Below are 24,619 nucleotides of genomic sequence, written 5' to 3' on the forward strand. Positions count from 1 at the left end.
GAGGTTCCAAGGTTTGAGAGGGGATTTCTATTTCAATTTTCCTGTGCTTTTTTGATCTTGTGTTTTGCACAGTGAGGTTTCAGATCTCCAATGATAAAAAGTCATTGCTGTAAAAACAGCATTTGAAGGTGTTTGTGCACATGCCTACAATTTGAACCCAGGACCTCACAAGCAAGTGCTTGTGCTCTACATCCCTAGCTCTTGAAAGTGTCTCACACCTGCCATCCTTGCCTTCCGAAGGCTGATGTAGGAAGATCATCATGAGTTCCCAGGCCTTTGCGGACTAGAATAAGTTCACAACAACCCACCTCAAAAAAATAAAACAAAACAAAACCTAGTTATGAATAGATGGGCCCTCCTTGGATATGCAGTGGGGGTTGAGGTAGAAAAGGGACAGAGGGAGCTGGTCATAGGTGATTGGCTGACAGCACTTGCTGCCCAAACTCTACAATCTGAGTTCTATTCCCAGAACCCATGTAAAGCTGAAAGGAGACCAGAGTCTACAAAATCATCCTCTGACCTCCACACACAGGCTATGATACACATTCCACACATTCACAGACATCCTGTAATGACAAAAAGGGACACATGTCTGGATGAGTGAGCTGAGACCAGCCTACTGCCAAGCCCTCACTGTTGCATGATCAGAATAGGTTATTGATGGGGGCTGCAGAGGGAGTCAAGGCACTTCCTTCTGCAGGAGAAGGGAGAAAGAAGGGACTCCCTGCCTATAACATTTATTTGGTCTCAGCTACTTTCTTCACCAGTCTCATGATGTGGGGCTTGAGGCCTCCATAAGGTCAAGGGCAGGCAGGAGATGGGATAGGGAGGGCAGCATATGTTCTTTAGGTACCGAATCTCTGACTGAGGTGTCCAGAGGCTCTGGGCCTACCACCAGGAAGCTATGCATACCCACAGCCCGAGCACCCTGGTAATCACAGAGGTAACTATCCCCAACATGAGCTGCCACTCCAGGTTCTACACAAGCCAGTCGCAAGGCCTCACGGAAAATCCGTGGGTCCGGTTTAGGGCAGCCCATAGCCTCAGAAGTCAAAACAAAATCAAAATGTTCTCGCAGGCCAAGGCCTGCTAGGATATCCTCTAGTCGCTGGTCAAAGTTGGAGACCACTGCCAGCCTCAGACCCCGCTTACGGCACCCCTTCAGGGTAGTCTCAGCCCCCTCCAACACCTGCCAGCTGCAAGGCCTGCTGAAGTCTTCATAGAGCTGGTGAGCAACTGGAGTCGTGGCCTGGGCATCCGAGACCCCTGCTAGATGGAAGGTGTGTAGGACCAACTCTGTCCACCACTGCCGGGAGGTAAGGCCACGGCTCAGGCCATAGTTGGGAAAGCTGTGGCTCTGAGCCTTGTATGCTTGCCTGAAGGCTTGTTCCAGGGCCGGGGCTTCCACCACCAGCCCATGGGCCCGGGCCTTGCTGGCATATTCCTCCCCAACAGGGCGGCGGAGCTTGATCAGGGTATCCTTCACATCCCATGTCAGTAGACGCGGCTGCAGCCGGTGCGCCATGGGATCAAGTTCACGGCCCCAGAATCAGGAACTAGTGAGCTGGTTCAGACCCCTCCTCCACAGGCTAACAGCGGCTTCCAGGTCAGAGTTGTAGGCTGACACAAGGCACTTTGGAAATGTGTCAGCACAGGATCCTAAAATGCAAATCAACAGGTGAGATAGACGCCGAGGCCCTGATGTCAGAGACTGGGTTTCCATTCTGAAATACTGAGTACATGGCCTGAGGAGTTACTCTCTGAACACCTGTGAATCTCCTGTGGAAGAGAAGCACGTGGGCACCAGCCTCACCAGATCTTGGGGCTGAAGCTGGAGTTCTGGCTGTTTTTTTTGTTAGAGTGCTTACCTCACATACATAAGCCTAGGTTTGATCCCATGACTGAATTAACTAAGCATAATGGCACATACCTGTAATCCCAGCAACTAGGAGAAGGAGGATGGAGGAGAATTGGAAGTTCAGTCATCTCTAGCTACATACCAAATTTGAGACTAGCCCAGGCTGAATCTGTCTCAGAAGAGAAAACCCAATGAAGATTTTTGGGCTAAATAAAATAATCTATGCATTCGTTTCAAAACACATTTCTGAGCATCTTATGAGCTCAGAAATGGTGAAGAAGGCAGGTTTCCACCCCCTGTAGCATGTCTAGGTATGAAATAATGATTTCTTTGTAGACAACAAACTATAAAACAAGCATAATGAAGTCAATATGTACCATGAGGCTATAACTCTGGATCCGAAGTTAGTCTTTGAACTCAGGGAATTTCCTTAGCAGGTGCAGTTCTTCAGGAGACCCATGAAAAGAACAGGAAATATAACACCTGCCTTGAGGCTGGGCAAAGTCTAGTGCTCAGGGTAGAGCTCAGGTACACAGCCTTGTAGGTCAAAGTCAGGATGCAGTTATGACTGCTATTATCTGTGTGTTGTGTTTTGTCTTCATGTATGTAAGTGAACCTCAGGCATGTCTGGTGCCTGTAGAGCCAGAAGGTGTCCAGAAGGTTCCAGTTCCTGGAATTGGAATTATAAATAGTTGTGAGCTGTCACTGTGGGTGCTGGGAACTAAACCTGGGTTCTCCAAAAGAGCAGTCAGTGCTCTTCACCTCTGAGTCAGCAATCCAGCCCATGACCCTGTTACAAGTATTAGAAAATGGCACCCAGAAATCTGGGCCCAGGGGTCTTTCCTGAGACTGATACTCCAAGGACCATTCATGGAGATAACCTAGAACCCCTACACAGATGTAGCCCATGGCAGCTTAGTACCCAAGTGGGTTCCCTAGTAATGGGAACAGGGTCTGTCTCTGACATGAACCCAGTGGCTGGCTCTTTTGATCATCAACCCCTGAGGGGGAGCAGCCTTACCAGCCCACAGAGGAAGACAATGTAGCCAGTCCTAATGGGACCTGATAGGCTAAGGTCAGAGGGAAGGGGAGGAGGATCTCCCCTATCAGTGGACTTGGAGAGGGGCATGGGAGGAGATGAGGGAGGGAGGGCGGGATTGGGAGGGAATGAGAGGGCTACAACTGGGATACAAAGTGAATAAACTGTAATTAATATAAAAAATTTAAAAAAGTGGCACCCATTCTTTGGGAAACCCATATCCACAATTGAGTATGCCTGACTTCCTCTGAGTGCTTCTTTTCCTTCTAACCCTCATGCTTAAGCCTATAATAAAACAATCAATAAAATTTCCAACTTGACTTCATTAAAAAACAAACAACAACAAAAAAAAAAACAACAACAAAAAAAACATTACAACCAGGCCATGGTGGTGCACGTCTTTGATCCAATCACTTGGGAGACAGAGTGAGAGGCAGGTGGATCTCTGAGTTTGAGGCCAGCCTGTCTGTCTACACATCGAGTTCCAGGTTAGCCACAGCTACACAGAGAAACCTCTCTCCTTCTACCTCCCACTCTGTCTAGGGAGGGGGGAGGAGAAAGCCTATCGTGGTGTCACACACCTTTGATCCCAGCACTCATAGAGGCAGGCAGATTGCTGTGAATTCTAGGCCAGCCAAAGCTACTTAGAGAAACCCTTTCTCTAAAAACCAAAAGCAAAAAAGAAGGAGGAGAAGGAGGAAGAAGAAGAGGGGAAGAAGAGAAGAAAAAGAAGAAGGATGATAATAGTAATGTCAAAAAAAGAGAAAGGTCTCCATAGACTGACCAGCCACATGGCTGGTGAGGGATGATGGAGCTGGTGAGGAGCAGTTACATGCCTAAGGTCACAGTGAGCCTGCAAACACAGCCTGTATCACAACCCAAATGTCCAGAGTCCACTGGGCTTTGCTTACCTATATTTATACTCTTTCAAAAATTGGATTATGTTGAGCCTGTGACAGGGTGGGATAGTCTGTTCCTACTTGCTTTGAGCTGCAACTTCTCCATCCTTCCTTGAGTTGGCCAAGAAGGCCAACCCAGGAGGGCGACCGACCCAAGACCCAGAATGCTCGTACTCTGCCTGGAGTCAGCGACCGACTGCAAGTTTGTCCCCAGACAGAGACAACTGCAAAACTGTGTCTTTGAATGTGGTGCCCGGGTTCGTTCAGAATGCAGCCAGACGTGTGCAGATAGAGGTGAGGAGGGGTGTGGGGGCGGGGCGCTTAGAGAAATGTGACAAAGGTCCATTTAAGTTAGCTTGAAATAGGGAGACAAAACTTTAAACGGGCTCTCACTGCGCAGAGGGGTAGGCTGAGGCCCAGCCGGGGCCTGTATCTGAAAGCCCTCGGGACGTCTCAGGCTCAGCTACCTCACAGGACAAAAGTCGTAGCGGGGTTGGAGCTCCTGTTGCAGGCTTGACCACCCCATAGGCAGGGTGACTTGAGCCAGGAGGCTCCGGGGCCCTGTTCCCCGCCCGGCTGCACGGCGCCCCCAGGGCTCAGCGCCACCCACCCGTTCCCGGGTCCCCGCACCCACCTGGCTGGGAAAGCCACCAGAGAAGCAGCGGCCGCTTCACCGGCTGCACACGGCGCGCCAAAGCCGGCGACCCTCGGACTTGCCCTTCCTGCGGGCCCCGCCCTGCTCTAGGCCTCACCAAGCTCCTCCCTCTCGCCGGTCACCCGCCCTCGCTGCGACTCCTAGGCCTCCTTTCTTCTGTCACCGCCGAGCCTCAGCTCCTTGTTCCGGCCCACAACCGCGCTTCTCGAGGTCACTGTCTCGCCGCTCACCACCCTCCTCCCCACCTTCCCGATCCTCATGATCACATCTCCAGTGATTATCTCTGCTTCTCATCTCTACCCCGGCCCCGCCTCCCTGGGATGGGGGATTTGGCGCTGTCCCTCTATTCTGAGAGGCCCCAACTGGTTCTAGAAAGAGATTGTTGGTCACACCCACATAGTTTGTCCTCTGCTGTAACCTAGACACTTCGTTTTAAGATAGGGTTCCACCGGGCAGGTCAGGCCTTCCCGCCTCAGCCTCCCAAGCGCTGGGGTTATAGGCGCATCGCCACCGTGTTTGTCTGCCCTAGGTACTTTGTAAAAAATCGTTTAAGGGGAAGGAAAAGTCGTGTTTTTATAACTGAAATACATGTTTATCTTCTGCCGAAAGCAAACAAAGCTGCACCCTCAACCTGGAGATTTGCCAAGTGCTAAGTAGGCACCTGCGCTTTGTGCCCGAACCATTCTTCGCTGAGGACACAGCAGGAAAATGAGTTTCCTGCCCACATGAACAAGGGACAAGCAAAAACCAAGTAAATAAGTGAAATGGGCTGTAAGCTGGGAGGCTGGCGCAGGGAGCTTCCCACTGCTCTTTTCTTCCCCTCCCCCACCTACACGCTCTTAAACACCCCCTCGGTTATCTCCCCGGCTGCTCTGTGGACTTTGGCGAGATGGACCAGCTCCCTCTCCTGGGCCTCAGGACACAAAGTGCAAAGTCACGGCCCAGCGGGCTCACCTGCTGGACTGGTTCTGTATCATAGGCTTGATTCTCAGAAACGGAGGTAGGAAGGGAAGCCAGGCCATCAGAGGCCCACCTGTTTTTCACAGAATCCTAGGATCCCTGGCTGTTTCTTTTTAGGGTCACCTCGAACCTAACCCTTTAGGTTCTGATCCCAACTCTGCCACCCTGAAGACCAAAGAAACTCCCAACAGAATCCAGGCTAGTTTTAAGTGGATTTCCAAGACGATGTCACCTGTGGCTCCGTATGTCTCTCCATACGGCAATGGCACAGTGACGGATGACCACATAGAAAACCTCTTTGAGAATTTAGGGAGATTCTTCTCAGACGAGAAAATAGACTGCTAGGTGCTTAAGCTTTGTTTTGGGTCACATTCCACAAAGCACAGGGCCACCATACTGTACATTCCAGAGAGGGTTTGCCATGTGCATCTGCTCACCGGGGGTCACGACCTTGACTTAACTATTGGGCCTCTGGAATCTGCTTTTTATTTTCTCTAGATTACTAGCAGCAAATTAATAATACTAATATTAATACTAGTACTGCTACTACTACTACTGGTAATAATAATAATGAAGCCCGGGGTGTCACAGGAAAGATGATGGTGGTCTTTGATATTCTGAATCTAGTGTCTTTGATTGCAAGCTCCAAGCTGGGTACAGTTAGCCAGGTATGGTGGTATACACCTGCAAGCCCAACAAGGAAGCCAGGGCAGAAGGATCACTCCAAGTTTCAGGCCAGCCGTGGCTATGAAGCATGATCCTGTTTCAGACAAACAGCACATAGGTACAATTTAATGGATATGTTTTTCATCCCGTAACTAAATTAGAAAATCCTCTGACGGTTTCATCCCTTGGTCCATCCTATGGCCCCTGGCTCCCTACTATTCAGTTCCTAGCTTGGGGTGTTTTCTCTTTGGGAAGTCAAGTCATTCATTCATTCATTCATTCATTCATTCAGTCTGTCTCTCTCTCATTTGTTTCTTTGAGACAGGGTTTCTGAGTGCTAGGATAAAAGGCATCCACCATCATCACCCTACCACTGGGGAATCATGTTCCTTATCTGAAGCATTTCCCCTCCTTGAGTTTCCTGTTGAAGGCACTAAGGAAATCCAGGCAGGTGCAACCTGCCAGGTATACATCTCTTATTACTTTTAGTCTTTCATTTACTTTTTAAACGTTTTCAGCTAAAACACACAGAAAGAAATGTACATAGGGCTGGAGAGATGGCTCAGTGTTTTAAGAGCACTATCAGCAATCCCAGAGGTCATGAAGTTCAATTCCCAGTTAACTGCATGGTGGCTCACAACCATCTAGAATGGGATGTGATGCCCTCTTCTGGCACGCAGGTGTATATGAAGATAGAGCACTCATACATAAATTGATCCCAGCACTCAGGGAGGCAGAGGCAGGCAGATCTCTGTGCGTTTGAGACCAGCCTGGTCTACAAAGTGAGTCCAGGACAGCCAAGGCTACACAGAAAATCCCTGTCTCAAAAAACCTAAATAAATAAATAAGTCTATATTAAAAATTTTAAATGTACATGTTGAGTGTGGTAGTGTCTTTAACCCATCACTTCATAGGCAGAGGCCAGTCTACATAGCAAGTTCCAGGCAAGCCAGGGTTATGCTGGTAAGGCTCCATTGCCCTGTCTGTTGCAGTGCGATTGGCCTGTGAGGGGACTGGTGTTACCTGATAGGGAAAGTGAAGCAGGAATGGCTGGGTTCGAAGAGACCACGGGCAGCTGTGAGCTAGGTGAGCCAGAATCTCAGGGGCAACTTTAGTGAGACAGCGCCTTTAATGGGGAGTTGGGGGGGGGGGACAAAGGCTACTTAAACCTTACAGGGTGAGTAGGAGCTATCAGAGTGAGTGCCTCATTTGCAGAAGGAGGAATTCCAGGTGCTGCCTGATATGACCTTAGAAGGGGAGAGGAAGTTTAACCTGGCTACCTGGCTATGTGACTCCTTGGGAGGGGGTCAATAGCAGGGCCAAAGGGCTTCATGCTGTGTGTGCAGGCTGGGCGGTGGGGGGGGGGGGCAGGAAGGGGAAGAGAATGGTCCTACTCCTACTCTTCCAGAATAAGATTTCTGGGTTTTGGACACACCTAGACCCCACTCTTGTTCCAGGTTGGCTTACTCCAGTCCCATGGCTCCCTGGGCCCCACAGGGAGCTACAGAAGACTACATTAAAAAATTAAATAAAAAGTATGTTTATTGAATTTTCACAATATGTATACCCTTGCAACTGCTACCTAGACCTCCCATCCAGTCTAGATGTCTAGAGCATGTCTGCTTTAATTTCTTATCCCCCAAATGGTAGCAAGAATGCCCACCTTGCCTCTTCTTTTTGCCACAGGATCTAATATGGTAGCCCAGAACTATGGGGTTGCCCTATTTCATTCATAGCAATTCTCTTGCCTCAGCCTCTGAGTTCTGAGATACAAGCATGAGCCACCATGGCGCACTTCTTTGTGTGTGTGTATGTGATGCTGGAACTGAACCAGGACCAGGCAAGTACCCTTTCTACCACTGACCTATATTCCATCCTTCTTCTGGTTTTTCATTGTAGTTTGTGAGCTCTGTAAACAGGACAATCCACCAGATACATTGTCCTTTTTTTGCTTCTGTGTTTTATTGAGGTCAGTCCACACCTCACTGTGTGGCTGTCCTGTTTCATTCTCAGAATTGGAACATTCCATAATATGAATGGAGCGCATCTCACTGCTGATAGACATTTGGGATTGTCACACATATCAGAAACTGTTATGTTCAGTTTCTCTTGGGTTGTTTTCCAACCCCTGGGCTTGTGAAGCTTCCATCTCAGTAGCTGAGGACAGCAGGCAGGAGTGAACCTTCTGAACGTGTCCCAGCATACATCAGTTTCCATCACTGATGAGTAACAAGGTGTGGAAAGCAGGTGCCATCAGTATGCTTCATTTCACTACACAGCCAGTTCTCATGTTCCCCATTCTCAGCAGGCATCATCTAACGCTCAGTCTTAGCACTCCCACCCCATTGGTGCAGAGTCTAATTTTGTCAGTTGTTGCTATGTTGCCTAGGATGGCATTAACTCATGATCCTCCTACCCTCAGCCATCCAGTACTGGAATTATAAGAATGTGCCACCACACTCAGCTAAGACTACCATCTTTGATTATGAGATGAAAAATGAGATATAACAGAATAAGACAGAAGCTGAGATCAATCTCCCTGCCTGCACAAACTGGCAAACCAGCCCCAGGTTGCTTGGAGAGGTTATATATAAATGTATCAGAGCAGACACATAGTGGTCAGGAATTTTACAAGTTGATTTTTCCCACAATGGGTTCCATGGGTTAAGTTCAGGTCTGGGTTAAGTTCAGGTCAGGCTTGCAAGGCCCTTCTACCTGCTGAATCATCGCACCAGCCCCAAGAAGTAAATCTTTAAAACTACTGTTATTCTGGCTTCTTATATTCACTAATCCAAATAGAGGATGAGTTTACAGAGACTGTTGGGTCAGGCTTGAGGAAGCGACAGGTCAGCTGAGATCGGAACATAAAAGGAGAGATTTAGGGGAAAAGCATTCCAGGCAAAGAGGACATTGGTATGAGAGCCAAGGCTTTGTCAGCCTTTTATGTAATGTGGTCACCCATCTCTGTCCAGTTCAGTGGGTGAGCCAAATGGTGGACATGTGACCTGCACAGAGCAATCACAGATCTCCAGAGCTGTTATGGTAGGGATGGGGGAGAATGCGTTTTTTTTGCCAGAATTACAAATCATAGGGGTCATTTCAGCAGCTATGAGGATCACATTGTTGGCTGGGAAGGCTTAGCTAAAGTCTACCCTAGGCCAAGAGATAAAAAAGCCTTTGACCTGGGGACACACACCAGACATTATCAAGATCTTGGCTTGAAAATCAGTTGAGTTTCTTTTTCCTATTGAACTGGGTTTTAGACCCTGCAGGCAAGAGTGCCCAGAAGCAGGCTTGCCACAGTCACAGGCCTTCCTGTGGCAGAAATGTGGGGCAAGGGGCTAGGCCCAGTGTTCTTCACTCCTAGGGGGTTAAAGGGACAAGCTCCAGCCTAAACCCGCACATTTGAGGGGAATGAGAACACCAAGTCTCACTCATTTAGGGTTCCTGGACCACCACCCAGCTCAGATGTCTGATAACATGGCTCGCCAGACTGTGAAGGTCTACATTCTCTATTCCGGGATGGGGTACAGATCCACAGGCTGACTTCAACCCTTCCAGATAACTCTGTCCCTTCCTGCTTTTAAGAAATGATCTTCCTCTGCAGCTCAGGTTAGTTCTGAAAATCCTGCTTTAACCTCCTAGGTGTGATCCATGTTTGCCTGTGCCTGCTTTGTAAAGATGTATATGGCTGCCACCAAGTGGGCACTTCAGGAGACAAGACCCTGGGGGGGGGGAACCCACTCATACTATGATGCCTAAAGGAAAATGGGTGCCAAGGCCTTCCTCCCATACCAGTTAATCACACAGGAGAGGGCAGCCGTACTCTCACTGTTGGTTAAAGATAGAGGCTTTGGAGTTGGGTCAGAATGCCGCATCTGTTTTTATAGCTGTGGTTTAACCCAGTTCTGCCACAAATATAAGCCAAGCTAAAATAGCATTCTGGTCTATCTTGAATCTGCTTTCTCCACTAAATGGTCCACTTGCCACCCAGACAAGCAGGTTCACCTCTCATGTCTAATTTACCTTCTAATTATATCCTAAATCCATGTCCTTTTCTGCATTCCTACAGTCACTCTAGCCCATGCAATTCAAACATGTCATTTGTACCGTGCCATGGTGTTACTAAGAGAAAAGAAACACACTATAGTCCTCCCCTGCTGACATCCCTGAAGTACCCCTTGATCTTGGAATAAAGTTAGAGAAATGTAGTGTCAAAGCCCCTGTATGTTTTGGACTGAAACTCCAGTCTTCGGGCCACTCATTCTTGTATCTTTCCTGCTGTGCCAGCCACACCAGCCCTGTGCTCATCTAGCTCCTTTTTGGCCCCAGGAACTTTGCACAATGGTTCTTTTCCTGGGACACCTGTGGCCAATTATGTCTCAGCTTAGTTGCTCATCCAACACTGATCCTTCAAAGGTCAGAACATGGTGACCTTTACATTTGCCATTGTGTCTGCTCAGTGTCTACCATTTGTCCCTGGACACGTCTGATCTGTGGTCCCTGCAGGGCGGCATGTCTCCTGCATCTCTGAACTGGCTTAGTGATGATGGTTCTGATGGTCTAGAAAAGCCTTCTATAACACATGAACCATTTCAACTGGAGAGCTCAGAGGCTGTGGAAGAGGTCTGGGAAGCCAAGACAGTTCATTTCTAGTCTGGTATACCCCTGGCCTGATGATAGCATGTCTTAAACTAGTGACCTGGGCTCTAGATGTTAGATTTATGCTCAGCCTCCCAGAAAGGGATGGTTTAGGACTGATTTGATTCTGGTAGAGACCTTTCAGAAGTCTGAGAAACCAGGAAGATCAGCTCTTAAGGTGAATTAGTCACAGCTCTAAAGCCACCAAGAGTTGGAACCAGTCTGATTGCAGGAGCTGCCAGTTAGAAACTCTAACTCTGCAGTTTAAAAATGACACCGTTCAGAGTCTGAGCTAAACTTGCTTTGGGGCTAAAGTAGGGATTCTAAAGTCAGGTGGTCTTGCAAACTGGCCCTAACTTACATGAGTGGCAGTATGGGTGTGGAATGTCAGATGAAGGAACTGAAACTAGATGGGCAACTTCAGAAACCCACAAAGACAACCTTACTCCATCTTGTTCCCTTACTCCCCTCCAGCAAAATCTCTAGTCTTGTCTCTATAACATCTCTTGAAGGACTAGAGGTATAGCTCAGTGGCAGAGTGCTTGCCTGGATGAGTGAGGCCAGGGGTTTAGAACTTAGTGGAGAAAACCAAACCAAACAATCCAAAATCTTTAAGATGGCTGCCCCTCAGATGCAAAACAAAACCTTGGTCTCTGCCAGGATGGGGAACTAACCATCCCAACCTCTAAACTGTTACCACCTTCCTTTTGCCTGTCTCCAGCCCTGCCAAGCTCCTCCTACCAAAGGGGTCTCTGAGCATGTCTCCTGGTCCTCTTTGTCCCTCTGAGGTCTCAACTCAGGGGCAGCTTCTCTGTCTTGGACCTTTCCAAGACACTTCAACTGCCTTGTTACATCTTATCTGACTCCCCGGTCTCCAAATAAATTCTATAGAGACAAGCTGCTACATGTCCTACTGTCCAAACTGCCCTGGACAGAGGTTCTCAGGAACTTTCTTACTCATAAAGACTTTTTGATGCTGGCATCTCCTGCAGGCAGGATTTCCTGCTGCCTCTGGGTTTTGATCCTCATTAACAAATAAGTCTTTGAGGATCAAGATCTAACTGTTCTCTTGTCCCAAAGCCCTAGGCCTGCCCTTAGGGCTCTTGGCTTCTGCCAAGCTGAAGCTACACCTCAGAAGAGCAGGGAGGTGGGTCTCTGGGCTGAGCCAGGGTGGGAAACTTGGAGGGCCTGTGAGGATGCAGCTGTGAGTGGGAGTTTAGCATACTGGCAGAAACCACCCAGGGCGCTACACCCTGCAACGTGGGCAGGAAGAGGGCACAGGGCACAGTTCTAACAGCAGCATTTACTTTGGTTTTCACTTCTACAAGGCCCAGAGAGCTTTGTCAAGATCAAGTCTTACACACTTTTCCATCACTCTTCCTTCAGCCACTTCAACAGCTGGGGTGCAAAGTAGGTGATGATAATGTCAGCACCTATGTGGAAAAGAGAAGGGGGAAGGATGTGACATCAGCTACCAGCACAATTGGGAAATGGGGGGCCAGACAGGGAAAGATCACTACGGAGAGGCACAGCCTGGTGCCACAGCCGATGGTGCTACAAAGCCTGTCTGTAGCTAGCTCCAGACACTGAATAAGTCATTCTCTTGTTCTGGCCCTTGATTTGCTGGTGTGTGACATGTGCAGAGAAAGAAGGTGGCAAACACAACCTCAATGCCCTGCTGGTCTGGCACCAAGGCCCCATGATGCACTGAGACCAGACTATAGACTCTACTTCTGAGCTGAGGTCCTTTCTCCTCCTGCCATGTCACTGTGGAGACCCAGCCAGCGCTGACTTAATTTAGACCCCATCTCCCCACAGGTTTCAGTGCTGTACCACAGTGTCCAATTTACTTGTTTCTATGGATCTTTCTGGGGAGTGGGGATAACAGGTGTCTGCTGTTAAATCCCTGGCCCTGGTGCCTGAACCACTCGACAACCAGGATATTAACAAATCTGTTTCCGTTTACGGAGTGGTAAGCATACATTGCATACTGTCTCAGGTAGTCCTCAGGACATATGGACCAGGTATCTTGTCCCAGTTGATGGACAAGGACCCTGAGATTGACAGCAGTGGCTTGCTCAGCTTCTCACAACCAAAAAGCTATATGGGGGTCCTGTTTTTGTCACTGCTGCACATTTATTCTGCCCTTCTACATACTCTTTTCTGTCTGTGCCTAGAGATTAGAACTTCCAGGCAAAGAATCCAGGCCTCTCAGACCTTTGCTTTCCTACTTGGGCAGAGTTCCCATCAGTCCCTGTGACACAGGTCATGAACCCCACCCCTGCTTACCGGCTCTGCGGAAGGCCGTCATGGCCTCCAGTACGGCAGTCCTGAGATCAAAGGCCCCGGCCTGGGCTCCATGCCACAACATGGCAAACTCTCCAGACACCTGGTATACTGCAAGGGGGAGCTCAGGGTGCTGCAGAGATGACACATGTGTTCAAGTGACCGTCCCTTCCTCCCTGCCCAGTCTGAATATTCAGGGCCCCATTCTGAAGCGCTACTGCCGACAGTCCAGCTCATTCAAAAAGTGTCCAGCCAGAACTGTTCAAAGGTGCCTGTGTGCCATAGCAGAAGAGACAAGCTAGCACCTAGGCAGGGATGGGAGGAGAGGGCCCTGTTCAGGGGCATACTGTTTCTGGCTCAGAGACAGAGTCTAGAGTCCCTCCCTTAGGGTCCAGTGTCGGGACAAACTCTCCCACCCTCCATTCTGTGCTCACCTTGTCCTTCACTTCCCGCACCACATCCAGGTAGGGCAATCCCGGCTTCACCATGAGTATGTCAGCTCCTTCCTGAATGTCCCGGGCCTATGAATGAGGGTGAAGTGTGGGCAGTGCTGAGACAGGAACAGGACAGCTCAGGGAGTGTGGATATGGGGCTTAAGTTCTCTCTCTCTCACCACTGCGCGGAGGGCCAGACCACGGGCTCCAGGAGGCAGCTGGTAACAGCGGCGGTCTCCGAAGGCTGGGCTTGACTGAGCAGCATCCCTGCAACACAATAGCACAATGCTGGGGGCCAGCTCCAGGTGAATGGACCAGCACCGTCACAGACCACTGCAGGCACCACTCACCGGAAAGGGCCATAGAAACAGGAGGCAAATTTGGCACTATAGCTCATCACCGACACCTATGGGGAAGACAGTGGAGTCTAGGCTGAGTTAGCCCTTCCCAAATCCCAGGGTGAAGTGACAGGGATAGGTCCCAGGCAGGAAGCAGAGGGCTTATGATCCAGCACGCCTCCAACACTTGGCCTCAATTGCCCTGAGGTTGGGATGGCCCTCAAAGGCCTCATCCAGTGTTGCTCTCAATTTTGAGTGTGCAAACTGGGCTCAGGTGTGCATGCAGGTGTGCGCGAATGCACATGGAGCTTAGATCTCCAGTATCACTCCTCAGATCCACCTGCCTTTTGTTGGTGACAGGTATCTCACACTGGCCTAGAACTTTACCAAGGGTAGGCCGGCTTGCCAGCAAGCTCCACCTCATCAACACTGGATTACAGGCATTTACCACCATGCCTGCTTTTCCCACGACTTATGGGAAACTTGTGGGACCAAACTCAGGTCCTTACATTTGCAAGCAGGTGCTTAAGGGACTAGCCATATTGCTAGGGTTGGCCAAGGCACTCTCCTCCCTCCATCCCCACACCCCTCCCTGCCCCCATCCATACCCTGTTGCCAAGTCCATGTTTCAGCAGGGTAGCCTTGATGGCCTCAACACGTCCATCCATCATGTCTGACGGAGCTACAACCTGACATCCTGAGGAATGAAGGGTGGCCTTCAGAAATCCGGATCTCTCCTGCCCAATTATGACACCTCCCCATCCCTGCTACTAAGGGGCCCACTCACCTGCCTTGGCGTAGGCCAGTGCCACCTCTGCCAACCGCTGTCGGCTTTCCTCTGCTAGGAATGCTCCATTCTCACTCAGGAGGCCTGGGGGACAAGATGGATGGATTTGGGAGTGCACCTTGGGTCCTTGCCTGTGTCCACCCTGGGGGAAAGCGGGGTTTGGGTATGAGGGCATGAGGCAGCTCACCACAGTGACCATGGGAGGTGTAGGGGCACAAGCAGACATCACAGGCCACTAGGAGGGTAGGGAAGGTTTTCCTCAACAGACGGACAGCCTCAATGGCTGGGGAGTCCTCCGAGTCAGCTGCAGAGCCCTGCTCATCCTAGAGGCAGGGGAAGGACGGGGTGGTGTGTTTATTACACACGCTGTTCAGAAGGCATGCTGGTTGCCACTGAAGACCACAGCCCAGATCTCTCTTCCACCTCACTGCAGACTCTGGATGAGGATGTACTGGCTTGGCCCTATTTTCAGAGAAGAGCAGAAGCCTGGAGAGGGGGCTTGGCTCACCCAGTTAGGGTGTTGCAGTCCTACCTATGAACTTCCTGACTACGAGTCAAAGGCAAAGCAAACCCAAAGACAGTACTGGCCCTCAAAGCCTGCACAGGGCAGAGCAAAAAAGCAGTAAGCATGGCAATGTTGGTCCTTTCTCACTTTGTCTTCCTTTTTATTTCCTTCATTAACATGTATACATGTGTTCATGTGTGTGTGTGCACATGTGTGTGTGTGCATAAAAACCATATGTCAAAAAAAAAAAACCTGAATGTCAATTACTCTCCACCTTATATTAAGTGCTTTGGAAACAAGGTCTCACTGTGTAGCTCTGGCTGGCCTAGAACATGCTGGCTTTGAACTCAAGAGACACCTGCCTGAACCCCCCCAATTCCACACTGGGATTAAAGTTATATACCACCATGCTGTAAAAGGAACTTTTATTCCCTGAGGTAATTGTTGTCTCTGAGACTTACTGCCTCTATCTGATTACCAAGGCCTAGTCCTGGATGCTTCCAGCCTCCTTACAATCTAATGTAGGCCTAGAATGTTTTCAGCCTCTGAGACTTACTGCTGATAAGCTCACCCTTGTTCTTACTGAGCTCTGGGCTGGCTGGTTCAACTCAGCTGTTCTGGCTCAACCTCCTGCTCTAATCTCTTGGCTCCTCATTCTCTGGCTCATTTGGTTTTCACCTGAGTTCTCAATCTCTCTCCGAAACCTGGCTCTCTATACTGTCCTGATAAAAACAGCCTCTTTACTCTCTGCATTGCCTCTTAAGTAGCTTCCCTTTCCTCTCTCTTCTCCTGAGAGTTGGGTATATCCTAATCTGTCAAATCTTTCTCTGATTCATCACTGTTTTTGCCACTCAATCAGACATCACTTTCAAACATGAGTACTTCTTTCTACAAACTATCTTTACCTTCATTGTTTGGGATTAAAGGCATGTACCACCACACCTTTTACTTGAAACTCAGATCTGCTTGCCTCCGTTTCCTGGATTAAAAGTGTGTTTGTATTCCAGACAGACCTCACAGACCTAGAAGGTCTCTGGATGTGAGCTCTTGCCAGAATAGCCATGTTCTGAATTGACATTCCTCTACACCATGGCACAGGTCCTCACTTAGTGTGGAGCTCCTCAATTCAAGCAGACTGGCTGTTCAGCAAACCTCAAGGATCCATCCCTGCGTCTCTGCCTCAACACTGGGATCACAGGTGTGTACTGCTCTGCCCAGCTTTTCACTACGGGTCTTAGGACTGGGCTTAGGTCTGAAATGGAGCCATCTGCAGTCCTCATCTTTCCTTCTCAACCTTTCCATTTTTCACCTTGGGAACTCTGCTGGGGACGCCGAAGATCAGGACACAGCGCAGGCCTGCTTCCACCAGGGGTCTCAGCATCTCCTCCAGCTGGTTTACCCCATACCTGGGGGAGGTCAAGGAAGTGCGTATTGCTGAGGTAATAGGTTCCCTTGCCCAGGCCTCCACCCCTTCAAAGCAATGCTTCTATTAAAAGCTAAGCTACAGGCTGGCACATAGCTCTGTGGTAACACACTTGCTAGCAGGTGAAAGGTCTTCAGTGCGATCCTCAGTGAGGAGCCAAGCTGTGCAGGTACCAGGAGGACGCAAGGACCACAGTCCAGGGGCAAGTATAATATACCCACCACAGAGGTGGGCAAACTGGGTCACAAACAGCAGAGCTATGGAGTTAGCTGCAGCCAACTCCTCCATGGCTTTTTCTCAAGTCCCACCTCAAGCTCCATTCTTACCTAGAATAGCCTCTGCCACAAAGTCCCCCTGATGGGATGTCTGTTACTTTCTGAGGTTGCCTGCCATACTGTACTGGCTAAACAGCTTAGCACGTGCTTCTATCCCCTGGCATTTGCACCATGAAATCTCTCCTTGCACCATGTCCCCGCCACCCACCATGCCTACCTGGCCACTCCTGGGAGGCTGGCAATAGGCTGGACATCATCAGGAACATCCCTGCAAGAGCGGAGAAGGGCTATGGATCGGTGGCCGTGGGAAGGCCAGTGATGAGTGACTAGGAAGGACAGATGGGAAGTTGGGAAGGGATATGGGAGTAGAGATGGAGGGAGGGGGTAGGATCCCATGACTGGGTCCCCTGCCTGGCCAAGCCCAGGGTCTGAAATCATAACAAGAACAGTAATAGTGTGACAGTAAGAGCCACTGTACCAAGAACAGGAAGGACTTGGGACTCTGAAGTCAGAGGCCCTTGTGTCCCAGCCTAGGTACATTTTGACAAGTGACCTTGACCTAGTTGTAGTATCTCCTTTAGCCTCAGGTCCTTCACTGGATCCCATAAAGATGGATTTCTTCACCCAGTGAAAATTTACTGAACACTTCTTATGTGCTGTGTAGTGTGCGAGGCACTGATAAGAACAGTGAGCCAAACCAGTAACAATCCTCGCCCTCCAGACTTGAGACACAGGAGGACGCCTATCTCTCTCTGGTGCGGAGGCCAGGACTGAGTGAAGTAAGGCACACAGGTGCTTAGCATAGCCCCTGGTCCACAGTGAGCACTCCACAAACACCTTCCGTGGTTGCTAACTGCCTTAATGCTTGACTGTTTTTAATGAGCACCACCTAGGCGAACGGGGATTGACCCAGCTACTCCCTCTTCTAGTGTTAACCACCAAAGCTCAGAATGGCAAGAGTACTGACTTTACAAATGGAGTCACTGAGTTCTTTTCAGGGCTTCTATGTTCCAAAGGCTACCATTCTTAACCTCACAGGCCACTTGTGAAACTTCTTTTCTCGCTGATGCCCACTTCAAACCTCCATCCTTCCTTTTCACTACCAGTGTTGTCCTCCAACCCGAGGCAGATCCAAGGCCTGGCCCATTTCTGGGGACTCACGTGACAAAGATGGGATAGATGAGGTTGGAGGCACTGACAGTGGAGGCCGCGGTCTGCCAGCCCCGAAGCAGTGGGTGGAAGTAGCCACTGTGCAGGATGGACTGGTGATTCATGGTGTAGGCTGTCTACTCGGGGGGAACCAGACTCCTGGGGGGTCCGCTGCAGGCTCAGCTCTGTAGGGGGCACCAGGAAGCAGAAGACACAACCCCACGCCCAGGGTCACATCTGGAAGACAGCCCTTCCAGGTTCCTGCCTCGTCTCTCCAGCCTCTGCTACTCATGATGTGGCTTTACTGACTGCTGCCCCCCAAGACAAGGTAAGGCAAGGCTACCTGCAGAAGCTTTGGGGGGCTTTCAGCCTAATGACAGCCTCTGGGCTGTAGCGCACAGGGCTGCTAGGTAAACAACCAGCTTTCTAGTAATCTCAAATGGTATCTTAGCAAAGAATCCGAAAATTAGGACTAAAAGAGAAACAACCAATTCTTCCTTGCGTTTATTTTGAGAAGCACTGATCACTGCAACATTTAAACAATCCCTCTTCTATAACAGTTCTCTGTGGCACTGGCTTTTCTTGTGCAGAGCTTCGGCAGGGCATGGGCTGTGTCGAGTTCATTTCTCCCACCCCCACACAGACTCTAGCAGAGAGCAAATATTTCATCACTCTGAGTACAAGACAATAACTGCACGCCACGTAAGTGATATAAGACTGAAGGAAGCCTGGGTGCCACACTGTTTCAGGAGCATCTACTGTGTGCCAGCCCACAGCAGCACCCTCCCAGGTGCCTTCTGGAAGTCCCTGGAGGCATGTATGAATGTACTACAGAACCTGGCAGCCCAGGCCTACATGACCCATGGACCTGGAGAGGAGGGCAGAAGAGCTTGTGGAAGACAGGACTTGGGTTCTGCTCGCAGGATGTGTGGATCTGGCAGGGGTGAAGAGAGAGTGTTCCCTCAAAAAAGTGAATGAGGATGGTTGTGGACTGTTCTGAAGCCTTGAGGAAGGAACAAGGGCCATGTGGAAGGTGGGGAGGGAATTTGACAGGGGCAAGCTCTGAGCAGCAAAACAGGACACTGGCCTGGCCAGAGCCTAGCTTTAAGAACTCTGTGGCTGAGGAGAGCAGACAGGAAGCAGAGGAGCACAGGAGCAGTGGGAGGCAAGGAGGCGGAGGAGGAAGGGCCATCTTGAGGCAGCCAAGAGGCTGTCTCTTAGGGCGGACGCTCTGACCCAAGGGACAACCAAGACAGGGATGGAGCAGGAAGAGCGTGGCGGGCTGCAGAGTTGGACAGCTAGCTCCATTTTAGACACTTCCTTTTGGAGATAACTTTTGGCTACTAAGCAGCCAAGTAGTAAAAAAGAAAAGAAAAGCAAAGAAAGAAAGAAAAAAAAAAAGCCACAGACAGTATAGGCTGGAAGGCTTAAATCTCTGGTCCTTCAACAAGGGGGAAGTCAAGGACCAGACAGACAGGTACTTACCAAAGTCCTACAGCAAATTAAACATGAAAACAAGTGCAGAACCCTGGCTCCTTCAGTGTGCCTGGCTGTGTGGCTGCTATTTCTCAGTCTCCTTCAGCTTCCTCCCAACCAGCTCAGGGCCCCATCTTATCCCAACCTCCTCCTTGCTGGGGTTGAGGTTATCAGGAGCCACACAAGGACCAACCCTACCACCACACCTCTGGGTGGGCCAGCCTCATCACAGGACACAGGGAGGCCAGGCCTCCTTAGAGAGGTTTCAACTCCTAAATGCACATATGAGGGTTTATCCATCCACTTTGTGCAAAATTTGGCTGTCACGTGTGACAGAGGTAGCCCAGAGACTTATATAAAAGTATCTGCCCATGGCTGGTTAGTGATAAAGCCAGAATATGAATTTGTTCTGGATTCCACTTGGTCTCCCTCTACCTAGACTGTTTCTGATGCAGTGAATCTATCACGTGCAGGCACCGAAGGTAGTACTTTATCTCATAGCATTTAGAGGCTGGGCAGGCTATGGCACTTGCTCAATGCCATTTTGAATTGGAGCCAGATTTTGAAACCAGGTGCATATTTGGATTCATCTGCCCAAGAACCATCTCTGCAGCAGGACCTGGCTCCTGGAATCCACACCTGCATTCCCTGGCTTTCACTCTTCTCCTTTAAGAGCTTAAGGGAACAACTGATAGGCCATCTGCCTAAAAGTAAAACTTGGAGGGCCACCTAAGAGCTGTGCTTTCCAAATTCTATGTTAAGGTAGCTGGGAGATGTAGGAGGAGAAGAGTGGTGAGGTGTGTGTGGGGGGAGCGCTCCCGCTGCTCCTGGACCCTTGTGCTCCATCACTGAGCTACCTCCCCAGCCGGAACAGTTCAACTTTGACTTAGGTTTTGGGGTTTTTTCTAACTTTTAAAGACTTATTTTATAGCTGGGAGTGTTTTGTTATAAGCATGTACATGCACTACAAGTTTGCAGCGCCCAGAGTTCAGAAGAGGTTGTTGGATCCCCTGGCACTGGTGTTACTGATGGTCATTGGGCCAACTGAGCCCAGGTTCTCTGTGAGAGCGACAAATACTCTTAATCACTGAAATAGCTCCTGCCTGGATTTAGGTTTTTATCTTGGTTACCAGACAAAACTGAGAGGATGTCAGTGCAAATTAAAAAAAAAAAAATTCTGTTCAGTCCCTCACATTTTGACAGAAATGAAGGGATGGAAGGCCATAGGACTTGCACTCACACAGTGAGTGAGCAGAGATAGGGGCTGACCCTGAAGCCCCTGACTTCCTCCAGTCCTTGCTTTATACTACAGTCTACTACAGTAGCTGTTTAATTTCCACAGAGTGGAAAGGCAGCCAGAGTTGCTTATGTTTTATAGAAGCAATTCTAGATCAAGGTTCTACTTTGAGAGAAGTCCTTAGGAGTCTGGAAGATTTCCAAACATGGGCAGGACAATTTCCCCAAATTAAGGGGTTTTGCAGATTTGAGCTTAAATCCTGTGTCCAACACAGGAACACAAGACCGTAGGGGCCCAGGCCACTTTCTCCCCCGCTTTCAAACAGGTTCACTTTGCTGGCAAGCTGACAAGGTGGTGCCAGAAGAACTGCTTCTGGATCAAACAACCCCAGAGCTGGCTCTATAACTCTGGGCAAGGCCTTTCAGATCCCTGTTTTCAAAATCTAAAATGCACTGGTATTATGAAGCCTGCAAGCTGTAGAGAAGATCAGATAACAATGAGGTGTGTCTGACAGGGAGGTAGCAGCACAGTAGTGGTAAATCCATGGCGAATGCTGAGTGACCCTGTGTACTGTGTAACCCTGCACCATACCCTAGGAAGAACATTCATTTCACCTGGGGCATGAGGTGAGAGGGGACAGGGGCCCTGCAGCAGCATGTGCTGGACAAGAAGGAAAATGAGCAGTCTGGAGAGTCAAGGGTAGTTTCATAGAGACAGTGCAGGATACCATTTCTGAAAGACTAAAAATCTTGCCTTCCTTAGGAGGGCAACATCCCCCAACCTGGAAGGGAGACTGCCACTAGGGGCGGTTGAGAAAGAGCTTTAGGGCTTGGGCTTCCAGACTGTGCCCCCCCACCCCACCCCCGTGGATTCCAGAGGCTGTGCTCTTGGCACAGATAGTGGTGAGCTGCTGCCAGCTCTGGGAGGCTCTGCACTGGCTGGGGAGGAGGCAAGTCAGGAGGGCCAGCTAGGTAGAAGGTCCAAAGCTGGGGGAATCTGAGGCCCAAAAAGGCCCAGGAAAGGCAGCTGTCCTGCAGTTCTGCAAAGGGATTGCCTGGTTTCCCAAATACTCTTTCTGCCACCTGCCACAGTGTTGGAAAAAGAGATTAAAGACGGAACTGGACCTTGTCCAGTGTGCTGGTTTTAACCTCCCTTGCGTGGGTCTAGCCATTTCAAATTAGGAGTTGCTTTTCTATAGATTGCTAATAAAAGTTCTAGCTGAGAGCTTCTCATAAACAAGGGTAAAACTGAACTCCAAGAAGGGCAGGTACTGACTCATACAGCAGGTCAGCTGTAAATCTGGTCTAAAATTCGGGAGTCCAGCAGACCTCAGTTCTCACCATGACCTTCGGCACTAGAAAGACAGTTCACACACTATATTTCCAGCAGAGATGAGCCAACAGAGAGCTCCAGTTGAGTGTACGGAAGGGAAGAGGTTTAACCCGGACCTGGCCACTGCTAGTAGCAGCATGGTTAAGTGTGACTTTCGGATCTAAAAGGCATTGGGGACTAACTCTTGTTTCCATCTGCGTGACCTCCCATCTCTCGAGGGGTAAACTGGGGCTTGGGCTGACCTCGATGGGTTGTTGTAATGACTGAATGAGCAGAAGTCGACCCCTAGCACGAGCGACTCTCTTTGTTTCCCCCTAGTTCTCCAGCCTGCTAGACAACTCGCGCTCTGCAGAGACCGAGACTACTCTTGCGGCCGCAGAGAAAGGGAGCGGGTGGAGTCCAGCTTTGCGCCCCGGAGCCCGGACTCGCAAGACCACGTAGCGGCAAGATCGCCGTCCACTCCAGAGGGTGCACCGGAACCCCGTCTCCGCTGCAGCGTCAGAGCTTCGGGAGCACAGTGCCATCTGAGACGCACCTCGCCTCGTCCTGGTGTCATCATCCCAACCCGCCGCTTCCCAGAGGCCGGCCCCGCTCACCTGCCAGGGACGCCGCTCGCCGCCGCGCCGCTCCGAGCCGCCGCTCTAGACCCGGCGCTCTCCCGCTCGGAAAGCGCGGCCCGCGAGGGGGCGGGGCCGGTCACCCGGAAGCGGCTCTCCCACTGCCCGCCCCTGCGGGAATGCGGCCGCTACTCCCTGCCCTCAAGTCCCTGCATCCCAGGTCGGCTCGCCAGGTCCGGCCCACGCGTGGCGGGCTGGAACCTGGGCCTATCCGGAGTTTCCGGGGAGCCCGAGAACCCGCCCATCCTCCCACCCACCCTGCGCGGGCCTCAATTGCGGTGGGAAGGCCCGAGGGGTCCGCCTCTGGGAGGATCCCTGTTTTGCAATCACGAACTCATCCCAGAGTTCACTTGACGGTCTTTTTCTCAGCCTCGAGCCAAAACTGGATGTGTTACTCTTTGGTAAAAGAAAAATGGGGTGTCAAGGACGTTAGAACACCACGGTATTGCCTTACAACAAAGCAGATAAATCCATTTTGGCCGACTGAGCGCTTTAAAGTTGAGCTCAGCAGCAGACTGCCCATTTCAGACAAATTTATTCCAGTAATTGTTCAGCCCCCAAACTGTCATGCGTTGAGAGATGTGAAAGATGTAGACATAAAAAACTTTTTTTTTTTTAAGAAAAAAGAAAAAAACCCTAACCATCCAAGTGTGATAGGGGTTTCAGGTTTGTCTACAATGGGTACATTAGATGAGTACGACCAAACGGAGTGCAGTTGGTAATGTACACCTTTAATCCCAGCACTGGGAGGCTGAGTTAGGTGAGTTTGAGGCTAACTTGGGCTACAAAGTGAGTTCCAGGCCAGCCAGGGCTACTGTATAGTGATGCATTGTCTCACTAAACAAACAACAAAAACAAACTAAGGTTTATGGGGCTTTGACAAAGATTGGTGGTGGATGGTAAGGGCCTTGAGTGGAGGAGGCTTGGGGAGTGACTGTTTACTGGGGAGGAGGTGATGAGATTATTTTGAAGGTAGAAGTGGGTGGTTGTGTAATACAGTAAATGTCCTAAGTGCCACCAAATCTTCACTTAAAATGTTTATGATCTGTGAAAGGCATTTTGGATTTAAAAAATTCACTAGAAAATTTTCACTTAGAATTGTAATATGAGAAGTTGGGTGAAGGTGTGGGAACTGCACTCACTGTAACCTTTCTGTAAACCTAAAATTATCCTAACCATTTACAAAGTTTACCAAAACAAAACCAGAAAGCCAAAGACCACTGGATCTCAGTAATCATAAGTTACTAAGGAATTTCTAAAGAGCCTCAACTTCCCAAAGGTAAAAATAGGGGGCTAAAGCACAGGCGTATGGATGTTTTGCCTGCATGGACGGCTATGCACCACCTTCCTGCAGTGACAGGAGGCCAGAAAAGGGCACGGATCCTCTCAAGCTAGCTACAGAAGTTGTTGGCTGCCACATGGGTGCTGGGAACTAAACCGTACTCTGGAGGCACAGTCATTGCTCCTAACTGCAGAGCCATTTTCTTCAGACCCTCAGAGTAGTTTTGAATAGACAAGACCTCTCTTCCACTGACCAGACCCAGGTTAGTTTCTGTTCATGAAGCACTCATAAAGAGATGAAAAACTTATCTTAGTCTACTGGAAAACCTTCAAAATCCTGATACCGTTATGAGATGATGTAGAGTGATTGGGGAAAAAATAATAATCTCGGATTATTAATCTCAAAGATTCTTTTCAGATGTTGAATTCTTTACTTTTAAATCCAAATCTCCATTCCCAGAATGGTTTATCTTAGAAAATTAAAATTTATTTAAGGGATTGGGTGTTGTCTTGGAGGCTTACTGCCTGTCTGCTAAGCTAGGCCTAGTCCTGGAAGCTTCTGGCCTCTGTACAATTTAATCTAGGCCTACAATGTTTACATCTCTGAGGCTTACTGCTGAATAATCTCACCCTTTCTAGCTCTTTCTGAACTCTGGCTGGCTGTTTCAACTCAGCTGTTCTGGCTCAAACTCCTCTCCAAGCTGATTCAGTTTGACTTCTCGGCCTCTGACTGCTTTGTTTGGCCTCATACTAATTTTGGC

The 24,619-nt window shown here is 49.6% G+C and overlaps 2 protein-coding genes across 2 annotated transcripts; both read right to left on the bottom strand.

Moving 5' to 3' along the window:
• Positions 1–550: 550 nt before the first annotated feature.
• Hdhd3 (haloacid dehalogenase like hydrolase domain containing 3) lies at positions 551–4,670 on the bottom strand. The gene is made up of 2 exons (XM_055611623.1): positions 4,431–4,670; positions 551–1,659 (listed from the first exon to the last, which is right to left on the bottom strand). Exon 2 carries the CDS (start codon positions 1,523–1,525, stop codon positions 770–772), a length of 756 nt encoding a protein of 251 aa, XP_055467598.1. The 5' UTR covers positions 1,526–1,659; positions 4,431–4,670; the 3' UTR covers positions 551–769.
• Positions 4,671–12,001: 7,331 nt separating this feature from the next.
• On the bottom strand, positions 12,002–22,645 carry Alad (aminolevulinate dehydratase). The gene is made up of 12 exons (XM_055611622.1): positions 22,557–22,645; positions 17,928–18,100; positions 16,984–17,034; positions 16,378–16,474; positions 14,751–14,886; positions 14,564–14,647; positions 14,385–14,473; positions 13,789–13,844; positions 13,618–13,705; positions 13,439–13,525; positions 13,008–13,137; positions 12,002–12,151 (listed from the first exon to the last, which is right to left on the bottom strand). Exons 2-12 carry the CDS (start codon positions 18,038–18,040, stop codon positions 12,090–12,092), a joined length of 993 nt encoding a protein of 330 aa, XP_055467597.1. The 5' UTR covers positions 18,041–18,100; positions 22,557–22,645; the 3' UTR covers positions 12,002–12,089.
• Positions 22,646–24,619: the final 1,974 nt, after the last annotated feature.

This window comes from Psammomys obesus, unplaced genomic scaffold (genome assembly GCF_907164565.1).
Source record: "Psammomys obesus unplaced genomic scaffold, mPsaObe1.curated_primary_1811, whole genome shotgun sequence".
Taxonomy (NCBI): Eukaryota; Metazoa; Chordata; class Mammalia; order Rodentia; family Muridae; genus Psammomys; species Psammomys obesus.